This window comes from Elephas maximus, chromosome 6 (genome assembly GCF_024166365.1).
Source record: "Elephas maximus indicus isolate mEleMax1 chromosome 6, mEleMax1 primary haplotype, whole genome shotgun sequence".
Classification (NCBI taxonomy): Eukaryota; Metazoa; Chordata; class Mammalia; order Proboscidea; family Elephantidae; genus Elephas; species Elephas maximus.
Window position 1 is genome coordinate 39,097,998 of NC_064824.1, and position 18,573 is coordinate 39,116,570.

General features: G+C 35.6%; 1 protein-coding gene across 1 annotated transcript in view; it reads left to right on the forward strand.

Moving 5' to 3' along the window:
* The window catches only part of KYNU (kynureninase), a 158,245-nt gene that overhangs the window by 79,817 nt on the left and 59,855 nt on the right, over window positions 1-18,573 (forward strand). The window contains exons 6-8 of the mRNA XM_049887124.1: window positions 377-448; window positions 1,783-1,857; window positions 9,035-9,181. Coding sequence (XP_049743081.1) covers window positions 377-448; window positions 1,783-1,857; window positions 9,035-9,181 — 294 coding nt within the window. The remainder of the gene's footprint in view (window positions 1-376; window positions 449-1,782; window positions 1,858-9,034; window positions 9,182-18,573) is intronic.

Here is an 18,573-nt window from a genome sequence, read left to right on the forward strand (position 1 = left end):
TAATGAAAGACAAATCAATATAATTATGGTATCCACATAACATGGTATTTCAGATTCATGTTAGAGAAATTACCATTAAACACTTTGGGAAGATAATTTTGCAATTAAAATTTTAAGTTTGAATATTTGTTTTCATCTGATTCACATTCCCCCGGGCTTGCTTTTCACATAAATATAATGAGCCAATATCTTGCTCTTCTTTATAATTCATTGGAATCAAGGCTAATTGGTAAAGGTACCCTTGACAGACATCATAGATGTTTAATTAATTAATGCCTATAAAATGCTGGAGATTATAAAATGAAACTGTGATATAAAATGAAGAAATGAATAAAGTATGAATTAATGCTTTTTCAATAAATCCATTTCATTGCAGTTATCGTTTTTCAAGCCTACACCAAAACGGTATAAAATTCTTCTAGAAGCCAAAGCCTTCCCTTCAGATCATGTAAGGATTTCTTCAAATTATATTTATATCCTTTCTACTCTTCTTAGAGTTGCATATCATTTGCCTGACTTGAATGTTTATTCAGTAGTCTTTTCCAAGTAACCTTACAATAAAAAGATCTGTTAAATGCTTTTGATTTAGGCATTTTTTAAAATAGACTGTAGCTTTATTTCTTTTGTTCAAGTAAAGCAAGTGCTAAGGGAGGAAAAGACTGAATAGGAACACTGATTTATTAGTCTTTTTAAAGACATTGAGCAAACTGCTGGTCTAAATCAAGTGCAGTTATAAATGTTTTATTAATTCTTGTTGCTGTTTTATTTTATAAAATCAATTCAATACAAATCCTGGTGCTTCACACTTTAACTACATACAATAGAAATATAAAATTTTATTTGTCCCTTTGGTTTCAGAGTATAATCCAATAATAATTGGTGCTTTAATTACTAAAAAGTTATTTATTAAAGGTTAAACGTACTTCTGATGCACTAAAGAAGTCATTTTATTTCAACAATTCAGTTGATAAAAAATTTGATTTATCAGGCAGATGAAAGTATGTTGCACATTTCAGTTTTAATATCAGATAAACTTGATTTCTACATTTTATACTACCATCATTAATTATTGTAGCCCACATTTTGTGTAATTTTAGAGCACTTAATTATGCTCAAATGGGTTTCTGAATTATCATTACTTTACTAAAAAGGAGGTAAACAATATTTTGAAAACATGCAAGATCCTTGTAACTGATTGTTCCCCCTACACTCTCAATAAAATAAACTATTGTTTATTGTGTAAATAAACAGTTTCAATTTCAACATTTTTACATACATAATTCAGTGGCATTGGTTATGTTCACCGTGCTGTACGACCATCACCACCCTCTGCTTCCAAATTTTTCCATCACCCTTAACAGAAGCTCAGTGTCCCCTGAAATCAACTATTATTGACTTTTCCTTTTAATAACCTACTCTTTCTAGGTCCTGTGTTCAAGCATAACAAGCCCATACTACTCAGTTTGTTATTTTATAAACTTTGGTTTTGATTTAGATGAGGCGATTTAATAACTTATTCTAAAAATCTCTTCTAATTCTTGAAGTCTAGATGACCCCTAACTTTCCATCCATCTCTAACAGTCAGTGTTTCCAAGAGTGTTCAGATTTCCATGTAAATTATATTAAGTGGTTCTTCTCTGAAGTATTGTTTAGTTATTTTGACCTTGGACTTAATGTAATAACACACTTTTTTGTTACCTTATTATTTGTTTTTCAGAGTTGTTGTTTTAAGGGTATTTCTGTGCACTGGATTTGATTAAATACCTCACCCTTCTTTTCTAGTACGCTATTGAGTCACAGCTTCAACTTCATGGACTTAATGTTGAGAAGAGTATGCGGATTATAAAGCCAAGAGAGGTATATGAGAAAGAGAAATAAATAGTCTTCATTCTTTTATTTTTTCTTCAGTTTTCCTCAAAAGTTCATTCTTTTCATTATTTTAATGGATCTTTCAAGACAGCATAAAAGACCTAATCTGCTGTTAATATTAGGTAATTTGCTTAAAATAGAAAATTAACTCAGAAGTGTTTTTATATTCAGTTTCCAAAGGATAGCCATCTGGCAAACAATTTTTCTATTCATGTCACTGGAGTCTGACATATTCTTCACTGGGATGAAAGGTGGACAATTAGGTTCAAGTTCAAATGATATCGCCTGTGTGTACCAACAAAATCATGCTGAAGGCCAGCAACTTGTGTTGAACATTCCAGTTGCTATCTTTATGTTTACGTTTCCTCCTAAGTGTCAAATGCTTTCTTTAGTGCTTAGACTGAGATGTAGAAAGGGATATGGTGTAGTGGAAAGAATGAGCTTTGCAACCTGGCTGATTTAGCCTAGTCCCATAGTAGATGCAGCACTTAACTGGACGTGTGACTTTTTTTTTTTTTTCCTCTCTCTCTCTGAGGCTCCTTTATGTTAAAACAGGTAACTAAAGATTGATCTAATTAGGCTTGACCGTGTGTTCAAGATCTGAAACATTAATAGAGATATAAGGCCAAGTTGTACAGACTTTGACATATAAACCCTGTAGCTTGTATAATTTGGCACCGAGAGAATCAGACAGAATCAATTTTAGGTTTTAGATACAATGCTGCCAGGCTGTTAACCCAATGTTTGAACAAATATTTCTTTCAACCTCTGGGTTGAAGAAATTAAACACCTATTCTTTTCTCTTTGCCAAACTTCAATAAATTAACAGAATAAAAAGTTCTCGCACTTGTAAGAGGTTATCTGTATCATACTTCATACATAAAAAATTACAAACTTCACGTATAAATGAATATTAAAAAAAAAAAAAAAACTAAACCTGTTGCCACAGTGACCCAGCAGGACAGAGTAGTACTGCCCCATAGGGTTTCCAAGGAGCGGCTGGTGGATTCGATCTGCTGACCTTTTGGTTACCAGCCAAATGCTTAACCACTGCTCCACAAGGGCCCCAGAAATGAATATAACCACTAATATATTATAAATGTTATTCTTAGCAGCTTAGTAGAGCTTCATGAGTTACACTCACCTTGGGATGAATTTTTAGCATCACTATATATATATATATTTTAATTTTTTGTTGTTGAAAATACGTACAGCAAAACATATACCAATTTAACAGTTTCTACATGTACAATTTAGTGACACTGATTACATTCTTTAAGTTGTGCAACCATTCTTACCATCCTTCTCTGAGTTGTTCCTCCCCCAGTAACACAAACTCACTGTCCCCCGAGCTTCCTATGTAATCTTTCGAGTTCCTGTTGTCAGTTTGATCCCATATAGATAGTTCTTAACAGGGCATAATGCTCAAGGTAGATATTTTTTACTGGTTAATCTAATCTATTGTTTGGTTTTAAGGAGACTTCAGGGAATACATTTAGTTTAAGGTTTAAAGATTATCTCAGGGCAACAATACTTTTGAGGGTTCATCCAAACCTTACCACTTTAGAGCAAGCCAGCATGCAGGAACATCAAATCCTACAATTGAAAAGTATATTTATTTGTTTAATACTGATGCTTTAGAGATTTTTAAAGTATTAGCACATATATTTTCTTACTTTTTGTTTAAAACTGTGATAGATGAACCTTATTAGATTCTTCTGAGAATAAAGAGCTTTAGATTGTCATGCTACATTTTTATTTTCATATATATGTGAAAATATACGTAAGCACACATGCATGCACATGCATATATACCTCATTAATCCTTCACTTTGTGTGTACCGTCTACTTAATAATTCAGAGATTTCTATAGAAATCCTGTTTTTTAAGTTTAAAAACATACAACTTTAATTAATTGAATATTTAATACAAGTGACTATTGAAACTGAAGAAAATTAGAACAAGTCCACGAGAGCCAAAGTACAACTTTGAGTATATCCCACCTGAATTTAGAGACCATCTCAAGAATAGATATTACACATTGAACACTAATGACTGAAGACCAAATGAGTTGTAGAATGACATCAAGGACATCATACATGAAGAAAGCAAGAGGTCTTTAAAAAGACAGGAAAGAAAAAAAGACCAAAATGGATGTCAGAAGAGACTCTGAAGCTTGCTCTTGAACGTCGAATAGCTAAAGTGAAAGGAAGAAATGATGAAGTAAAAGAGCTGAACAAAACATTTCAAAGGGCAGCTTGAGAAGACAAAGTATTATAATGACATGTACAAAGATCAGAAGGGGAAGAGGATGCTCTTTGCTTTTAGGTGATTCAAATTAAAGAGTGACCTTTCCAATGATGAACGTGATAGCAAATGTATTAGATATATATACAAAGGAAGTCTTTAAAGCATGAATTATTTAATATCTCTGTAAGTCTAAGTAATTGCATATAAGTGTGAAGATAAAACCAAAAAAAATGCTTTTTTTTTTTTGGTTCCATTGAAAAATACTGTCTTCATACTTAATGTCCATTGGCTACTTCTTTGAAGGCCAGATATAAAAATGCCTATGTTTAAGCACTGTATTTTGAAATAGTGGTTATTCCAGATTTTTAAATATTTGTTTAGAAAGCTAAATTCTCTAATTCTCAAATTTTGACTATTCTTTTCCTTTTCCTTTGTTGCTTTTGTTGAGAATATACACAGCAAAACATACACCAATTCAATAGTTTCTACATGTACAATTTAGTGACATTGATTACATTCTCAGAGTGTGCAACCATTCTCACCCTCTTTCTCTGAGTTGTTCCTCACTGATTAACATAAACTCACTTCCCTAAAGGTTCCTATCTAATCTTTCAAGTTGCTGTTATCAATTTGATCTCATATAGATAGTTCTTAAGAGAGTATACTGCTCAAAGCAGATCTTTTTTTTTACTAGTTAAGCTAAATGATTGCTTGGTTTTAAGAAGACTTAAGGGGATACATTTGGTTTAAGGTTTAAAGATTATCTCAGGGCAATAGTTTCAGGGGTTTGTTCATCCTTCATGCCCTGAGAAAGTCTACAGTCCATGAGAATTTACAATTCTTTTCTACATTTTCCCTTTTGATTAGGAATCTTCTATAAAATCTTTGATCAAGTTGTTTAATAATGGTAGCCAGACACCATCTAGTTTTTCTGGTCTCAGGGCAAAGGAGGCAGGAGTTCACGGAGGCAATTAGCCACACATTCCATTTCCTCCTCCTATTCCTGACTCTCCTTCTTCCTCTGTTGCTCCAGGTGAATAGAGACCAGTTGTTGTGACTTTGTTTGTAGCTTGCGAGCTTTTAAGACCCCAGGCACTACACGAGGAACTAAGAGGTAGAACAGAAGCGCTAAACATGTTACTAGGCCAATTAACTGGGATACCCCATGAAACCACGACCCTAAACCGCCAAACCAAATCCCATGAGGTGTTTGGTTGTACATAAGTAGCCTCAACACCTGCCTATTTTTTTGTCCTTGTAAATACATCTATCACTGAACTTTTGCCAATTTAACTTTTTACAGGTATACAATTTATTGACAGCAATTACAATAACTGACTGTGCAACCCTACCCTTAATCAGTGCAGTTTTTCCATCACTGTTCACCCCCCTTCTACCCCTCCCTCCTGCCCCTGAAAACCGCTAATAAACTTGTTCTGTATACATTTGGCCTTTCTTGTCTTTTTATATAAGTGACCAAAACCAAAAACAAACCTGTTGTTGTCAAGACAGTTCCGACTCACAGTGACCGTATAGGACAGAATAGAACTGCCCCACAGAATTTCCAAGGAGCATCTGGTAGATTTGAAATGCTGACCTTTTAGTTAGCAGCTGAACTCTTAACCACTATGCAACCAGGTTTTCCTTTTATAAGTGAGGACATACAATGTATGTCTTTTTGTCATTGGCTTATTTCACTAAGCATGATGACATCCAGCTCTGCCCACACTGTAGAATATATCAAGACTTCATTTCTCCTACTGGCTGAGTTGTATTTCATTGTATGTGTGTACCACATTTTGTTTATCCATTCATCTGTTTATGGGCATTTAGGTTGTTTCCTCCTTTTGGCTACTGTGAATAGTGCTGCAGTGAACATTGGTCTACACATCTCTTTTTGAGTCTCTGCTTTCAAGGCTTTTAGGTATATACCTAGGAGTGGAATTATTGGGTCATATGGTAGTTCTATTTTTTTTTTTTTTATATAGTAGTTCTATTTTAGTTTTATGAGGCACTGCCATTGCTTTTTTCTACAGTGGTTATACCATTTTGCGTTCTCACCAGCAATGGTTAAGGGTTCCAATTTCCCCACATCCTCACCAACATTTGTTATTATCTTTTTTTTTTTTTTTTTAAATCTCAGCCATCCTAGTGGGAATAAAATGGTATCTCAATGTGGTTTTAATTTGCATCCGTCTGATGGCTAATGATGCTGAATATCTTTCCAAGAGTTTGGTAACCATCTGAATGTCCTGTTTGGTGAAATGTTTATTCACGTCCTTTGCCCATTTTATGATTGGGTTATTAGTCTTTTTTGTTGTTAAGTTGTCAAAGTTTTATATATATTTGGGTTATTAGAATCTTGGTGGATATATGGTTTTGGAAGATATTCTCTCAGTTGTAGATTTTTTTTTGAATTTTTTAGTGAAGTCTTTTGAAGAACAAACATTTTTAATATTTATGAGGTCCCATTTATTTATTTTGTCTTTTTCTGTTTGTGTTTTATTATTATTATTATGTTAGATAATTTATTGTTGAAAGCTAGGCCTAACAGCATTGCGCTCCTTGTTCTCCTAAGAATTTTATGGTGTTAGTTTGCACATTTTGGTCCTTAACCCATTTTTAAAATGCTTTTGTGTATGGTGTGAGGCTTGAATTCTGTTTCATTTTTCTTTATGTGGAAATCCAATTTTTGAGCATCATTTATTGAAGTGACTCTTCTTTCTCCATCAAATGAACGTAACACTCTTGTCAGAAATCAGTTCACCATAGATGTGTGGGTTTATTTCTGGACTCTCAATTCTATTCCATTGATATATGTGTCTATTGTTATATCTGTAACAGGCAATTTTGATTGCTGTAGCAGTATAGCATGTTTTAAAATCAGGAAGTACGACTCCTCCTACTTTTTTCTTCTCTTTCAGCATTGTTTTAGCTATTTGGAGCCTCTTGTCATTCCATATAAAGTTGAGGATTTGTTTTCCTGTTTCTGTAAAGAAGGCTTTTGGAATTTTGATCAGGATTGCATTGAATCTGTAGATTGCTTTGGGTAGTATTTATATATTAATAACGTTAAGTCTCCCAATCCATGAACATGGAACGTCTTTCCATTTGTTTGTTTTCTTTAATCTCTTTCAGTCTTGTATTATAGTTTGCATTGTATAAGTCCTTCATGTCCCTGGTTCGATTTATTCCTGGGTATTTTATTGTCTTAGATGCTATTGTAAATCGAATTGCTTCCTTAATTTCCCTTTCATGTTTCTCATTGCTGTCGTAGAGAAACCCAACAGATTTTTGTTTGTTGATCTTGTACCCTGCAACTTTGTTAAATTCCTATATTAGCTTGAGAAGTTTTCTTGTGGACTCTTTGGGATTTTCTATACATAGATCATATCATCCATGAGCAGAGATAATTTTACTTTGTCTTTTCCAATCTGGATACTTTTTATGTCTCTTTCTTGTCTTAGTGCTCTGGCTTGGACTTCTAATACAATACTGAATAGAAGTGGTGAGAGCAGGCACCATTGTCTTGTTCCTGTTTTCAAGGGGAAAGCTCTTAGTCTTTCTGCATTAAGTGTAATATTGACTTTTGGCTTTTCATATGTGCCCTGAATCGTACTGAGAAAATTCTCTTCTTTAGGGTTTTCATCAAGAAAGGGTGTTGAATTTTATCAAATGCTTTTTCCACATACATAGAGATTATCACGTAGTTCTTTTCCTTTGTTCTGTTGATGTGGTGCATTGCACCGATTGGTTTTCTAATGTTGAACCATCCTTGCCCTCCTGGACTAAATCCCACTTGGTCATGGTGTATGACTCTTTACTATGCTGTTGGACTCTCTTCACTAGTATTCTGTTGAGGGTTTTTCCATCTGTATTCATAAGAGATATTGGTCTGTAGTTTAGCAATCCTGTTTTGATAGATGCCCAAGGGATGGAGAACCCATAGCCTATTTTGCAAACAGGTGCCAGGCTTCTGGTTGAAACTAAAGTGTGTATTAGATTGGTTTATTTATATACTTAACATGTAGCAGAGTAACTGACAAGTAGCAGGACTTGAAAAAATTATAAGTAACAGAAGGAAAAATCATAATTACCTTAATAATACTTCCTTCAAATATTAATGCAATTAGTGATGCTTGTCCTCAGAATATTGTTGGTATTAGAGCTGAAGAAAATCCATGGAGGCTTCAAAAAGAGATCAGATTTGTTAGGATAAAAGCAAATACTTTCTTTTCGGCTGATTCCTTTCATTTCAAGATATTTACATTATCAAATCTAAATTTATTCACAGTTCCATTAACTGATCAATTATTTGTCCAAGGTGGGGATATGTGGAGGAATAAACAGAGATTTGTTGCCATTTTTCTTCATGTTTGAACATTGGTCTGTTGATTGGTTTGGGGGAGATTTTACTCCTTCAATTGATTGGCAATACGGAGATGAAAGATGTATGATAGTTTTTTTTTTTTTCTGGAAAAATAACATGATATTGGACTTATAAGTAAAATGCTAATTTCTAACATAAATTTTTCTTGTAAAAATATTTCTTGAATTCCTTGCACTTTCTGGTGTTTATTAGATTGGAATAAGGAGGAAACAATTTGTAGGTGTGCAGATCAACTAAAAACATGGAGGCCAAGTCAGTCAAGTAGGCTTTTATGATAACTTACACTTAGATATCTCATTTTTACTATCTTATTCTCATTTCTTAATAATAAACAAAAATCATTCCCAAATGCTTCTCGTTTGCCAAAGTTTTAAAGATTATTAGTCTGAAATAATAATAATAATAAAGAAAGCCTTTGATATTCCTTTTGATGGTAAAGACCTCATGGTGAAATCTAGATTGGAAATATGAAATGACAAATACATTATTGTAGAGATAATGTAACTTGTGTCTAACTTTATTTAGGGGGAAGAAACCTTGAGAATGGAGGATATCCTTGACGTAATTGAGAAGGAAGGAGACTCGATTGCCGTAATCCTTTTCAGTGGGGTACATTTTTACACTGGCCAGCTGTTTAATATACCTGCCATCACCAAAGCTGGACAAGCAAAGGTATGTACATCATTCCCTCCTTCCCACCTTGCCTGAGCTCATACTGAAGAGTGCTCTAGTGTCTGTTCTAGTGAAACACATTTCTTTGTACTTGTCTAAAATTATTTTGGAGTCCCTGAGTGGTGCAAAAAAGTGAAGCACTGGGTGGCTACCTGAAGGGTTTGAGGTTCGAACCCACCCAAAGATACCTTGAGATACAGGCCTGGAGATCTACTTCTGAAAAGCCACAGCCTTGAAAACCCTACTGAGCAGCTCTACTCTACACACATGGGTCACCATGAGTCAGCACTGACCAAACGGGAAATAGCAGCAACAAAATTATTTTAAAGTTAGAAAAAAAAAGAGTAAGCCGTCACATACACATGAAAAAAAATTGCATTCTTTGCTTTAGGCATTTCTATTTAAATCGCTTTTTGACACTTCTGTGGTCTCACCTCCTTACTAGCAGCTGCTCTCTGGTATTTTGCCTCTAGTCAGCAGGACAGGTGAGCTTATTACAGGTGATATCATTGGTACTCAGCTGCTCAGTCAGCAGAAGGCAGGCAGAAAATGGGAATATTAGCTATACACTAGAACTGCGAGCGACTCAACTCTGGTATTTTGTAATAGCATAACTCATTCTAAAGAGAATTCATTTCTCACTTAATCCTATGTTCCTAATGGAGGACAGATCCTAATTAAGTTTTATCAGTACATAGGGTTTTACACTTGTTATTTTAAGGAAGTCATTTTTTTCTCTGGCTCTACGATGCCATGGATCACTTTTGTGTGGTCTTTTTAGCCATGGTCTTGTAACTCCCACCCAGGTAACTGGGCAAGACTGTGTGATAGGATGATTATGGCTCACCAAAGGGGATTGGTCAGTTTTGCCACCCTGCTGGGCTTGAAATAAGCCACCACAGAGGCGGGAAAGAGAAGAGCCCACCACCACCAAGGAAGGAGAGACCAGTAGGAGAGAACTGGCAGCAGAGACTCAGTAGCAGGAAACAATGTGGTGGCTTTCTAGCCCATGAAGAGAGAAAGCTAAGTGCCTTTGGACAAAGACTGAGGATTAGAGAGAGGCATGCCTATGAGCACGGCTGGGAAGAGGTTATCCTAATGGAAGAACTGTATCAGGAATGTTCCTGAGCCTGAACTGTAACTGTTACTTCCCTAAACCAAAACAAACAAACCTATTGTCATCCAGTCGATTCTGACTGACAGTGACCATATAGGACAGAGCAGAACTGCCCCATAGGGTTTCCAAGAAGTGGCTGGTGGATTTAAACTGCTGACCTTTTAGTTAGCAGCCAAATGCTTAACCTCTGTGCCACCAGGTCTCCTTCCCTAGTAACCCCATAATTGTGATATGGTCTATGAGTTCTGTTTGACCATTGCAATCAATTATTGAACCCAGTAGTGAGTGCTCTGGGGGGAACATTTGGTATCAGAATTGGTAAAGATGGTGGAGAAAGGAGGCGTGTTGAACCTCTGCCTCATAGGAATCAGCCTTGGGCCGTTGACCTTGATTCTCCTACCCAATTGTGAAGTTAGAGGAGGTCAGACTGTGTTCCCATGCTGTTTTCACGGGCTCTACCAGATCTATGCTAAGAATCTTGAGAGATTATTATACTGCCTATGTAAATTTTCCCTTATACGCTACTAAATCACACTTAAATTATTGTTTCAAAACTGTATCTCTTTGTAGTCAGTGCTTATAAAAAGTGTTTTTAGTAGTTGTTTGCCTAAGGAAAGAAATCAGAGGAACAATATTCAGTAGTTACAATTTGTATTTAAAACCCTTAAATAACAGTTCTATTTGATTTGGCAATCAAGCCATGTATTTAAAAAGGTGACAATCAAATTTTATTCTGAACTTTAATAAGTTATGGGATTAATATATGTGTGAGGTCTAGTTAATATATTCGGTTATTGAAGCTAATGAATGGAACTAATGAAAAGAAATTTAGCGGTGTTATCAGTAGTCTGTAGGAATTTCCAACCACGACTTCCAACTGGTTTGATGAATAACTGTGAAAGTGGTGCATTACAAAAGATATAAAGATAATGTCTTCTTAATTTAGATATTAAAAGTTAAGCACCAAAATAAAGGGAGGCCTATAAAAAATCATATTTTCAAACGTTACACAAGTAATCAGCAGCCCTGTTCCCCTTAGTATACATGCATGTCTCATTGATCTTCATAGAAATGAGGCAAGAAAATATAGAAGAAGGACTATAGGTTTTGGAATCACCTAGTCTGAGGTTCAAATCTTGCCTAGGTCATTTAATTGCAATATGATCTTGAGCAAGTTAACTTTTATGGGTCTCTGTTACTGAATCTGTTAACTTGTAGTAACAGTAATGACCTCATGCATTCAGTGTGAGTATGAAGAATATAAAACATTTCTTAGATTGGCAAATATTGAGACCTTAAGTGGTAGTTCCCACTCTGCAACTGTCCCCAGAGAACCTGAAAATATGGGAAGTGGCTTAGATATACTTATTCTTTTATTTCCTGTTTTAAAAAAGAAAGAAATTTGTCTACTTCAGGGGTATATGTAATTCTTTTTCTTGACTTCTTTGGTTCCCACAAACCATTTCCTCAATGTTTTGGAGACTTTCTTTCACTAAAAAAAAATATATATATATATACATATGTATGTATATAGTAAGTGATCAACAAGTAAAGCTCTCAGGGAGCTCTCAGTTAAGTAAAGGAAGGTAGGAATGAGAAATCACAATTTAATTGTTGCCACAAAATGTTAGATGCTATGGGATTAAAATGGGGTATATAACAGACTTAGATTTATCCATTATCAAAAAATTCTTAATGAATGGTTATGCTTTAGCTAGACAAACCCTTCCATTCTCAACTAAGACTGATAAAAATTTCTCTTTAAAATGTAGACCTACATAGCTCTCCTGGGCGGTCTGTGGAGACAAGGCTGAAAAAAGAGGCAGAGAGAAAATTAAAGGCATCAGTCAAGAAAGTGATAGGCAATTCTAGAAAAAGAGGGCATAGAAGAGTCCCTCTTAGGGCTCCATTCTAACCATTTGGGGGAAATTGCAGTTAATATCGTTCTGACCATTCTTACAGATTTCTTTGGGTAAGCATGTGTACATGTTTCTGTAAAGTATGTTAAGTGGAGTTCCTGGATTATAAGGTTTGTAAATATTCAACCATAATCTACAACACCAGTTTTCTAAAGAGTTGTTATCAATTTATACTTCCACCAGCATGTATGAAATTCCTGTTGCTAAAAATCTTCACAAACAATTGTTATTGTTAGTCTTCGTAATTTTAGCCATTCTGACTAGTTTGTAGTTGTTACATTATAGTTATAATTTGCATTTTCCTGATTATTGATGAGGTTGAGTAGCTTTCAGATCCTTATTGGTCTTTTGGATCTCTTTTATGAAATGCTTGTTCAAGGGCCTTGTGCATACTTGTATTTGGTTGTCTGTCTTCCCATATATATTGTTTGTAGAAGTTCTAGAAGTTGATTTTAAGGAGAAAATAAGAGTTTTCTGAATGATCATTAAAGAGGGAAAATAAATACATTAATAAAAAGCATAATTGGTAGAATGACTTTGGTTCACATAATGAATTTAAGATGCTGAGATTTTCTTAACTGAGGAGAAAGCATGAGATGGCGACAGGTGGGAGAGATGGAAGAAACTAAATATAAAGTCAGGGTGAAGAACCATATTACAAGAGAAGGCCAGCCTGCGGCAAGAGACGTCAGGTTTTCTTTTTCTCTTTCCATTTCAACATTTTTTACATGTACAATTCAGTGACATTAATTACGTTCATCTTGTTGTTCAACCATTACCGTCATCAGTTACTAATTTTTTCATCACTCTTAATGGAAGCTCAGGGTCCCTTAAGCAACAAGTCCCTCTTTTCTCCTCACTTCTACCCTTGGCAACCACTAAGTGGGATCATACAATATTTTTCCTTTTGTGACTGTTCAATTTTACATTATTGACCACCTCACCTTTTTGGAACTCTGGCTTGCACCCATAAGAAAAAAAAAAATACTTCTATATTTTTCGTGTTTTATTACTTGTATCTATGAAGAATTTCTTCTTTTCTACACCAGGTAAATGTGCGGATCCGCCATTGTCCTTAGCATTCCTTTCCCTGGTGATTTTAACCACTACCATGACTCAGCTCAGAGGTAACTTAAAATAACATCAGCAACATGACTCAGCTATCACTGCCACATGAAAGCTCCAGCCTATTCCTACACTCAAGCTTTCTTATTTATGCCCCCCTGCCTACTATTCTTGGAAGTCCTACATATGCAGCTTGACGTCAGTTTACTCCAAACAGATTGGTCTTTCCATTAAAGATGCTCCTCCTGTTTTGTGGCACCATCTTTCTGGTTCTTTTGACTCAACTCTAACATTTTCCTGTTCTTTTTTAATTACCAATCATTTGTTAATTCCACTGTTTCAGGGTCTGTCTTTCCTTTAACATTCCTCAATCAATAACAAAAGTTTTCAACTTGGAGAAATAGAATCACTGTTAAAAGTAGCCTAAAATTAGAGATTTATTTTTTTCACCCAAGAAGTCTTGAGGCTAGAGCTTCTGGGATGTGTTCAGCATCTCAGTGATGTCTGAGTGGCATCTTCAGGGTCTCTTAAAATTTTCTCTGACTTTTCACATCATTGTCTAAATCAAGATATCACATTTCTATTTAAAGAAGGAAGAAGTAGTAGTGCAGGTTCATCTGTTCTTTTTATCCAAAGTGCAAAATCTCTCCCAGAAAAACCCAGCAGATTCCTGCTTATGACTCACTGCCTTCTTTTAGCGATGTTTAGCATTTATGGCCCTATAGTAGAAAGAGATTAACATAAAAGGTTTGAAAAGGGGAATAGGGTTAGCCAACTGACAATGCTTCTTACCTTTCTCAGTTACATCTCTTTGTTGCTGTTGTTGTTAGGTGCCATTGTGTTGGTTCCAACTCATAGTGACCCTATGTATAACAGAAGGAAACATTGCCCGCTCCTGTGCCATCCTCACAATCGTTGCTTTACTTGAGTTCATTGTTGCAGCCACTGTGTCAATCCATCTCGTTGAGGGTCTTCCTCTTTTTTTGCTGACTATCTACTTGACCAAGCACAAAGTCCTTCTCGAGGGACTGGTTCCACCTGATAACATGTCCAAAGTATATGAGACAAAGTCTTGCCATCCTTGCTGTTAATGACCATTCTGGCTGTACTTCTTCCAAGGCAGATTATCAGACAATGTTTCATTGCTATTCATCAGATTTTCACCAGCCAGTTTTTTCAGAAGTAGACTGCCAGGTCTCCTTAGTCTGGAAGCTTTCTGAAACCTATCTACCAAGGATGACCCTGCTGGTATTTGAAATACGAGTGGTAAAGCTTCTAGTATGGCAGCAACACACAAGCCACCACAGTGCCACAAACTGACAGACACGTGGTGGTACACCTCTATAGGATCTCATTTAGAAGATACATTTTTTTTTTTCTGTTGCTCTTCACTCAACTTATAGCAACCCTATAGGACAGGGTAGAGCTGCCCCATAGGGTTTCCAAACAGTGGCTGGTGGATTCAAATTGCCGACCTTCTGATTAGTAACAGCTCTTAACCACTGCACCACCAGGGCTCCTATAGGGTCTCATTTATAACCTGTTTCCCTCCCTCTTTATTCTTCCATCCTACCACAATTTTTTGTTCTCCCTTTTTTCTTTTACTCTTTGCTTCTTCCCTTTTTTTCTTTCCTACCTCATTTCACAAAGCATTTGAAAGTAATTCATAGGAAATTGATTAGATAGCATAATGAAATTAAAAAAAAAAATATTCCTGGATCATCTTGAGGAATGAATAGATTCCCTCCCACATGCACACACACAAATTACAATATCTTAACTTGGATTATGAAAAGAATTAGTTAACAATGGAAAATTTCTGGTGCTTTATTTAGGTAGACTAGGACTTGGTAATAAATAAATGGAGGCATAAATACCTTCACTATGAGAGATATTTATTTCCTGAGTTCAGGAGAAACTAATCATTTTCCCTACAAATAATCCATCCTAAGTATGGTGGTGAGCAAAAAAGATAAATACCATATCATTTATTGCAACTAGTTTCAAAGGAAGAAATTTAAGACAAATTTCTTAAAAAATTGCCTTATTAAGTTCTACCAAACTATTATTGAGTTCAGCATGTAAGTGAATAAAAATAAATAAATAAACAAATTTGGTTGATAGATTTCCAATTTAAATTGACATGGTACTCGCTCCAAAAATATATATATAGGAGAGTGTTCTTCCTTCTCACATTTAAGTGAGGATCTCTCCATATGCAATTGTCATTACCATGTGATACATGAATTAAATAGAGCTTTAAATCCATTTTCCTATGAGACAGGTAGATATAAATAGATAAGTAAAGGTTAAATGTCACCATGCATCTAAATGGTCAACTGTACTTTGTTGGGAAGGTTACAAACACTGAAGCATGTACTTTCAACTTAGTAGTGATTGGGCCCATCTGCCTCCTACTTGAATTCTTCTGTCTCATGTTTCTCCCATGTGATGGCCTTAATTCTTCTGTCTTCTATCTTTTGTGGAATAGAGTTCATACCATTCTAGGCCTTCCATGATTTTATCCATATCTAAATTATCAATATAGTATTTTCCACTGCTCTCTTTTTCATACATATATATGAAGTATATACATATTTTGCATATATTTATTATATTTCAGTTAAACCAAACTCTTTATATGTTCCCTGTCCAGAAACATATAAAAAAGTTTGGTTTAACTTTGCTCTTAGCTTTTCCCTCCCTTAGAATTCTCATCTGTGAAGATTCTCTGGTCCTCCATTCCAGCTCAGACACTTACCGGCATCACAGGTTACAGCCTGTCCTAGAGATATGCTTTGTATTAGCACACACAGTATATCTTTAAAGTTTTCATCAAATGCCAACAATTAACAATCAAGAAATTTGATGTAAAAATGCTCACTTTCAAATATTTTCTGAAAAATTAGAAGTTAGACAACACTGGGCTGAGTAGCATCTCTGTCCCTTACATGGGACTTAAAATCCTAATACAACCCCTACCTTTCCCTCTTGTCCTAGACACTGTCACAGAGTGACAGCTACTATATGTGTTCATGTTGCCATTGTGGCATTCTTACGATAAAGGGTAAATTGACGGATTTCTTACAGGATCAACTCATATTACTTGCCTGGTCCCTAGAAAAACATGAATGTGTAATCCCTGATCTTCATCATCAATATTTTCTTGCTCTTCTGTGTTTTTTCTGTCTCAGAATAAATATTTACTCTTGCATTTTCATAACATGTTGTGAAATGTATCATTGGCCACTTTTTGCACTGTATTGTAATTATTTCTATGTCTATGTTAAGTCTCAGATTTGGATAGCCCAGGTCTCCATTTTAAGTGTCAAAATTTGGATAGCTTAATAACTTAATGGAAACCCTGGTAGCACAATGGTTAAGAGTTTGGTTGCTAACCAAAAGGTCAGGAGTTCAAATCTACCAGGCCCTCCTTAGAAACCCGATGGGGCAGTTCTACTCTGTCCTGTAGGGTCGCTATGAGTCAGAATCAACTCGACAGCAATGGGTTTGGTTTTTATATTTTTTAATAGCCTAAAATGTCAATAGAGTGTTGAATTATTACTCGAAGGCTGACTCTGCAAACCTTATAGACCTGCAATAGTGTTTTGCAAATAGTTTTCTCTGAATTCTGTTTGGCCAGTAAATGGTAAGTGTGTATACACCACCGATCTAATGGATCAGATTGACTTAATGGATGACAGTGTCGCATTACAAAAGCGCTACTGCATTCTCATGTAAAAAGAATCAGACACTTCTGAATAATTACTCATAATGGTTCATTATTCTAAAAATCAGTATTTTTAAAATAAATTTCAAGCTGTTTTTCAAATTTCATTTCTATTCTTTGACAAAATCAGGACATGTAGGCTGTTACATTAAGTCATTAAATATTAAATGAACTAAATTAAGCTTGAAAAATCACCTTAAGCAATTTCTCCCATCTTGCGTCTCTGAAATAAACCAAACAAACTATACTTTGTGTGCAGTCCCGCCAGCCAGAGAAAGACTGCGGAAGAGAACCGTCCTACCAAATTTGTTTTCTTTTTCCCCTCTGGTTTTATACTTACTTCTGACATTAAAAAGAGAAAGACAATCACTGCTCTTTCGGATAAAAGAAATAGCTGAAACTTGCTCTTCCAAGCACACTTTTTGTGAGGTAATAAGAAACTTAACACAAGGCTTTAGGGTCTCAAGATTGTTTTGCTTTTCCGCTCTCCCAAATCCTTTACTCTTTCCTCATGAAGCTGTTAACTCTGTCTCATTCCTTCTCAACTTACACATCACGTTAAATTTCATTAGCAAAATGCTCTCAATTCTCACCTCTGGATTTGCCAGTCTCATCAATGTCTGCTTTAAGAAAGCAATGCTAAAACAATGTCTCTGGTTCCCGAAAGTGCTCTGCACAAACGTATATAATAATAGCTACTGTTGATGGTCTACTCTGCATCAGACGCTTGGTATGCCCTGTGCTCCCAACAACCCTAACAGGAAGTTTTCACCCTGACTCTGTTGAGGACTCTGAGCTCAAGGGAGGTTAGGCACTTGCTCACGGCAACTTAGCCAGGTAGAAAAGGCTAGAATTGAAGTCCACCTATGGCTGAAACCAAAGCACTCTTTGTACTCTATTACACGGTTTATTTTTATATATGTAATCAGTCTACATGACTTCTAATTGCAAAGAAGCCTCAAAATTTATAAAAGTCATAGAAAACATATATAATCCTCCTTTCTGGATCATTTCTTTTCTTGGGAATGTGCGACCTATATCTTACATGTCCAACTAATTATCTCTGTACAGGGAATGTTACTTTGCCCCTAGATGTTGAGACTGGAAATCATAAGTTCTTGCCTAATAAGACTCTGCTCAATTCCAGCTTTCAGCAGTGCCCATCTTGGAACCTTTCAACAGTTCCTTCCATCTACTGTAAGATAGGCTCCAAGTCACTGGTCCTTTCATCCCTCCTTCTGATGTGTCTTTCAGGGAATGATTCGATTGGCAATAGCTCCCAGCAATGATGGCCCCATTGTTACTACCATCAGCTGCTCTTCAGGGCTTTTTGGGTTGTTTCCAAGAGCGCTCCCTCTAGAAGATCTTTCAAACTTTTGTATGGCTGGGAAACTGCTAATCTACATGCCACCAAGGAGAATTCTCCTAGGAAGTCCACTGAACCCTCCAATAGGGTAGCTGAGTCACACAGTGCTCTCAAGAAACTTCATTGCCTCATATGCATACTGGCCTCTCACTTTATGTTAGGTTCTGGGATTAAAAAAAAAAAAAAATTGTGTAT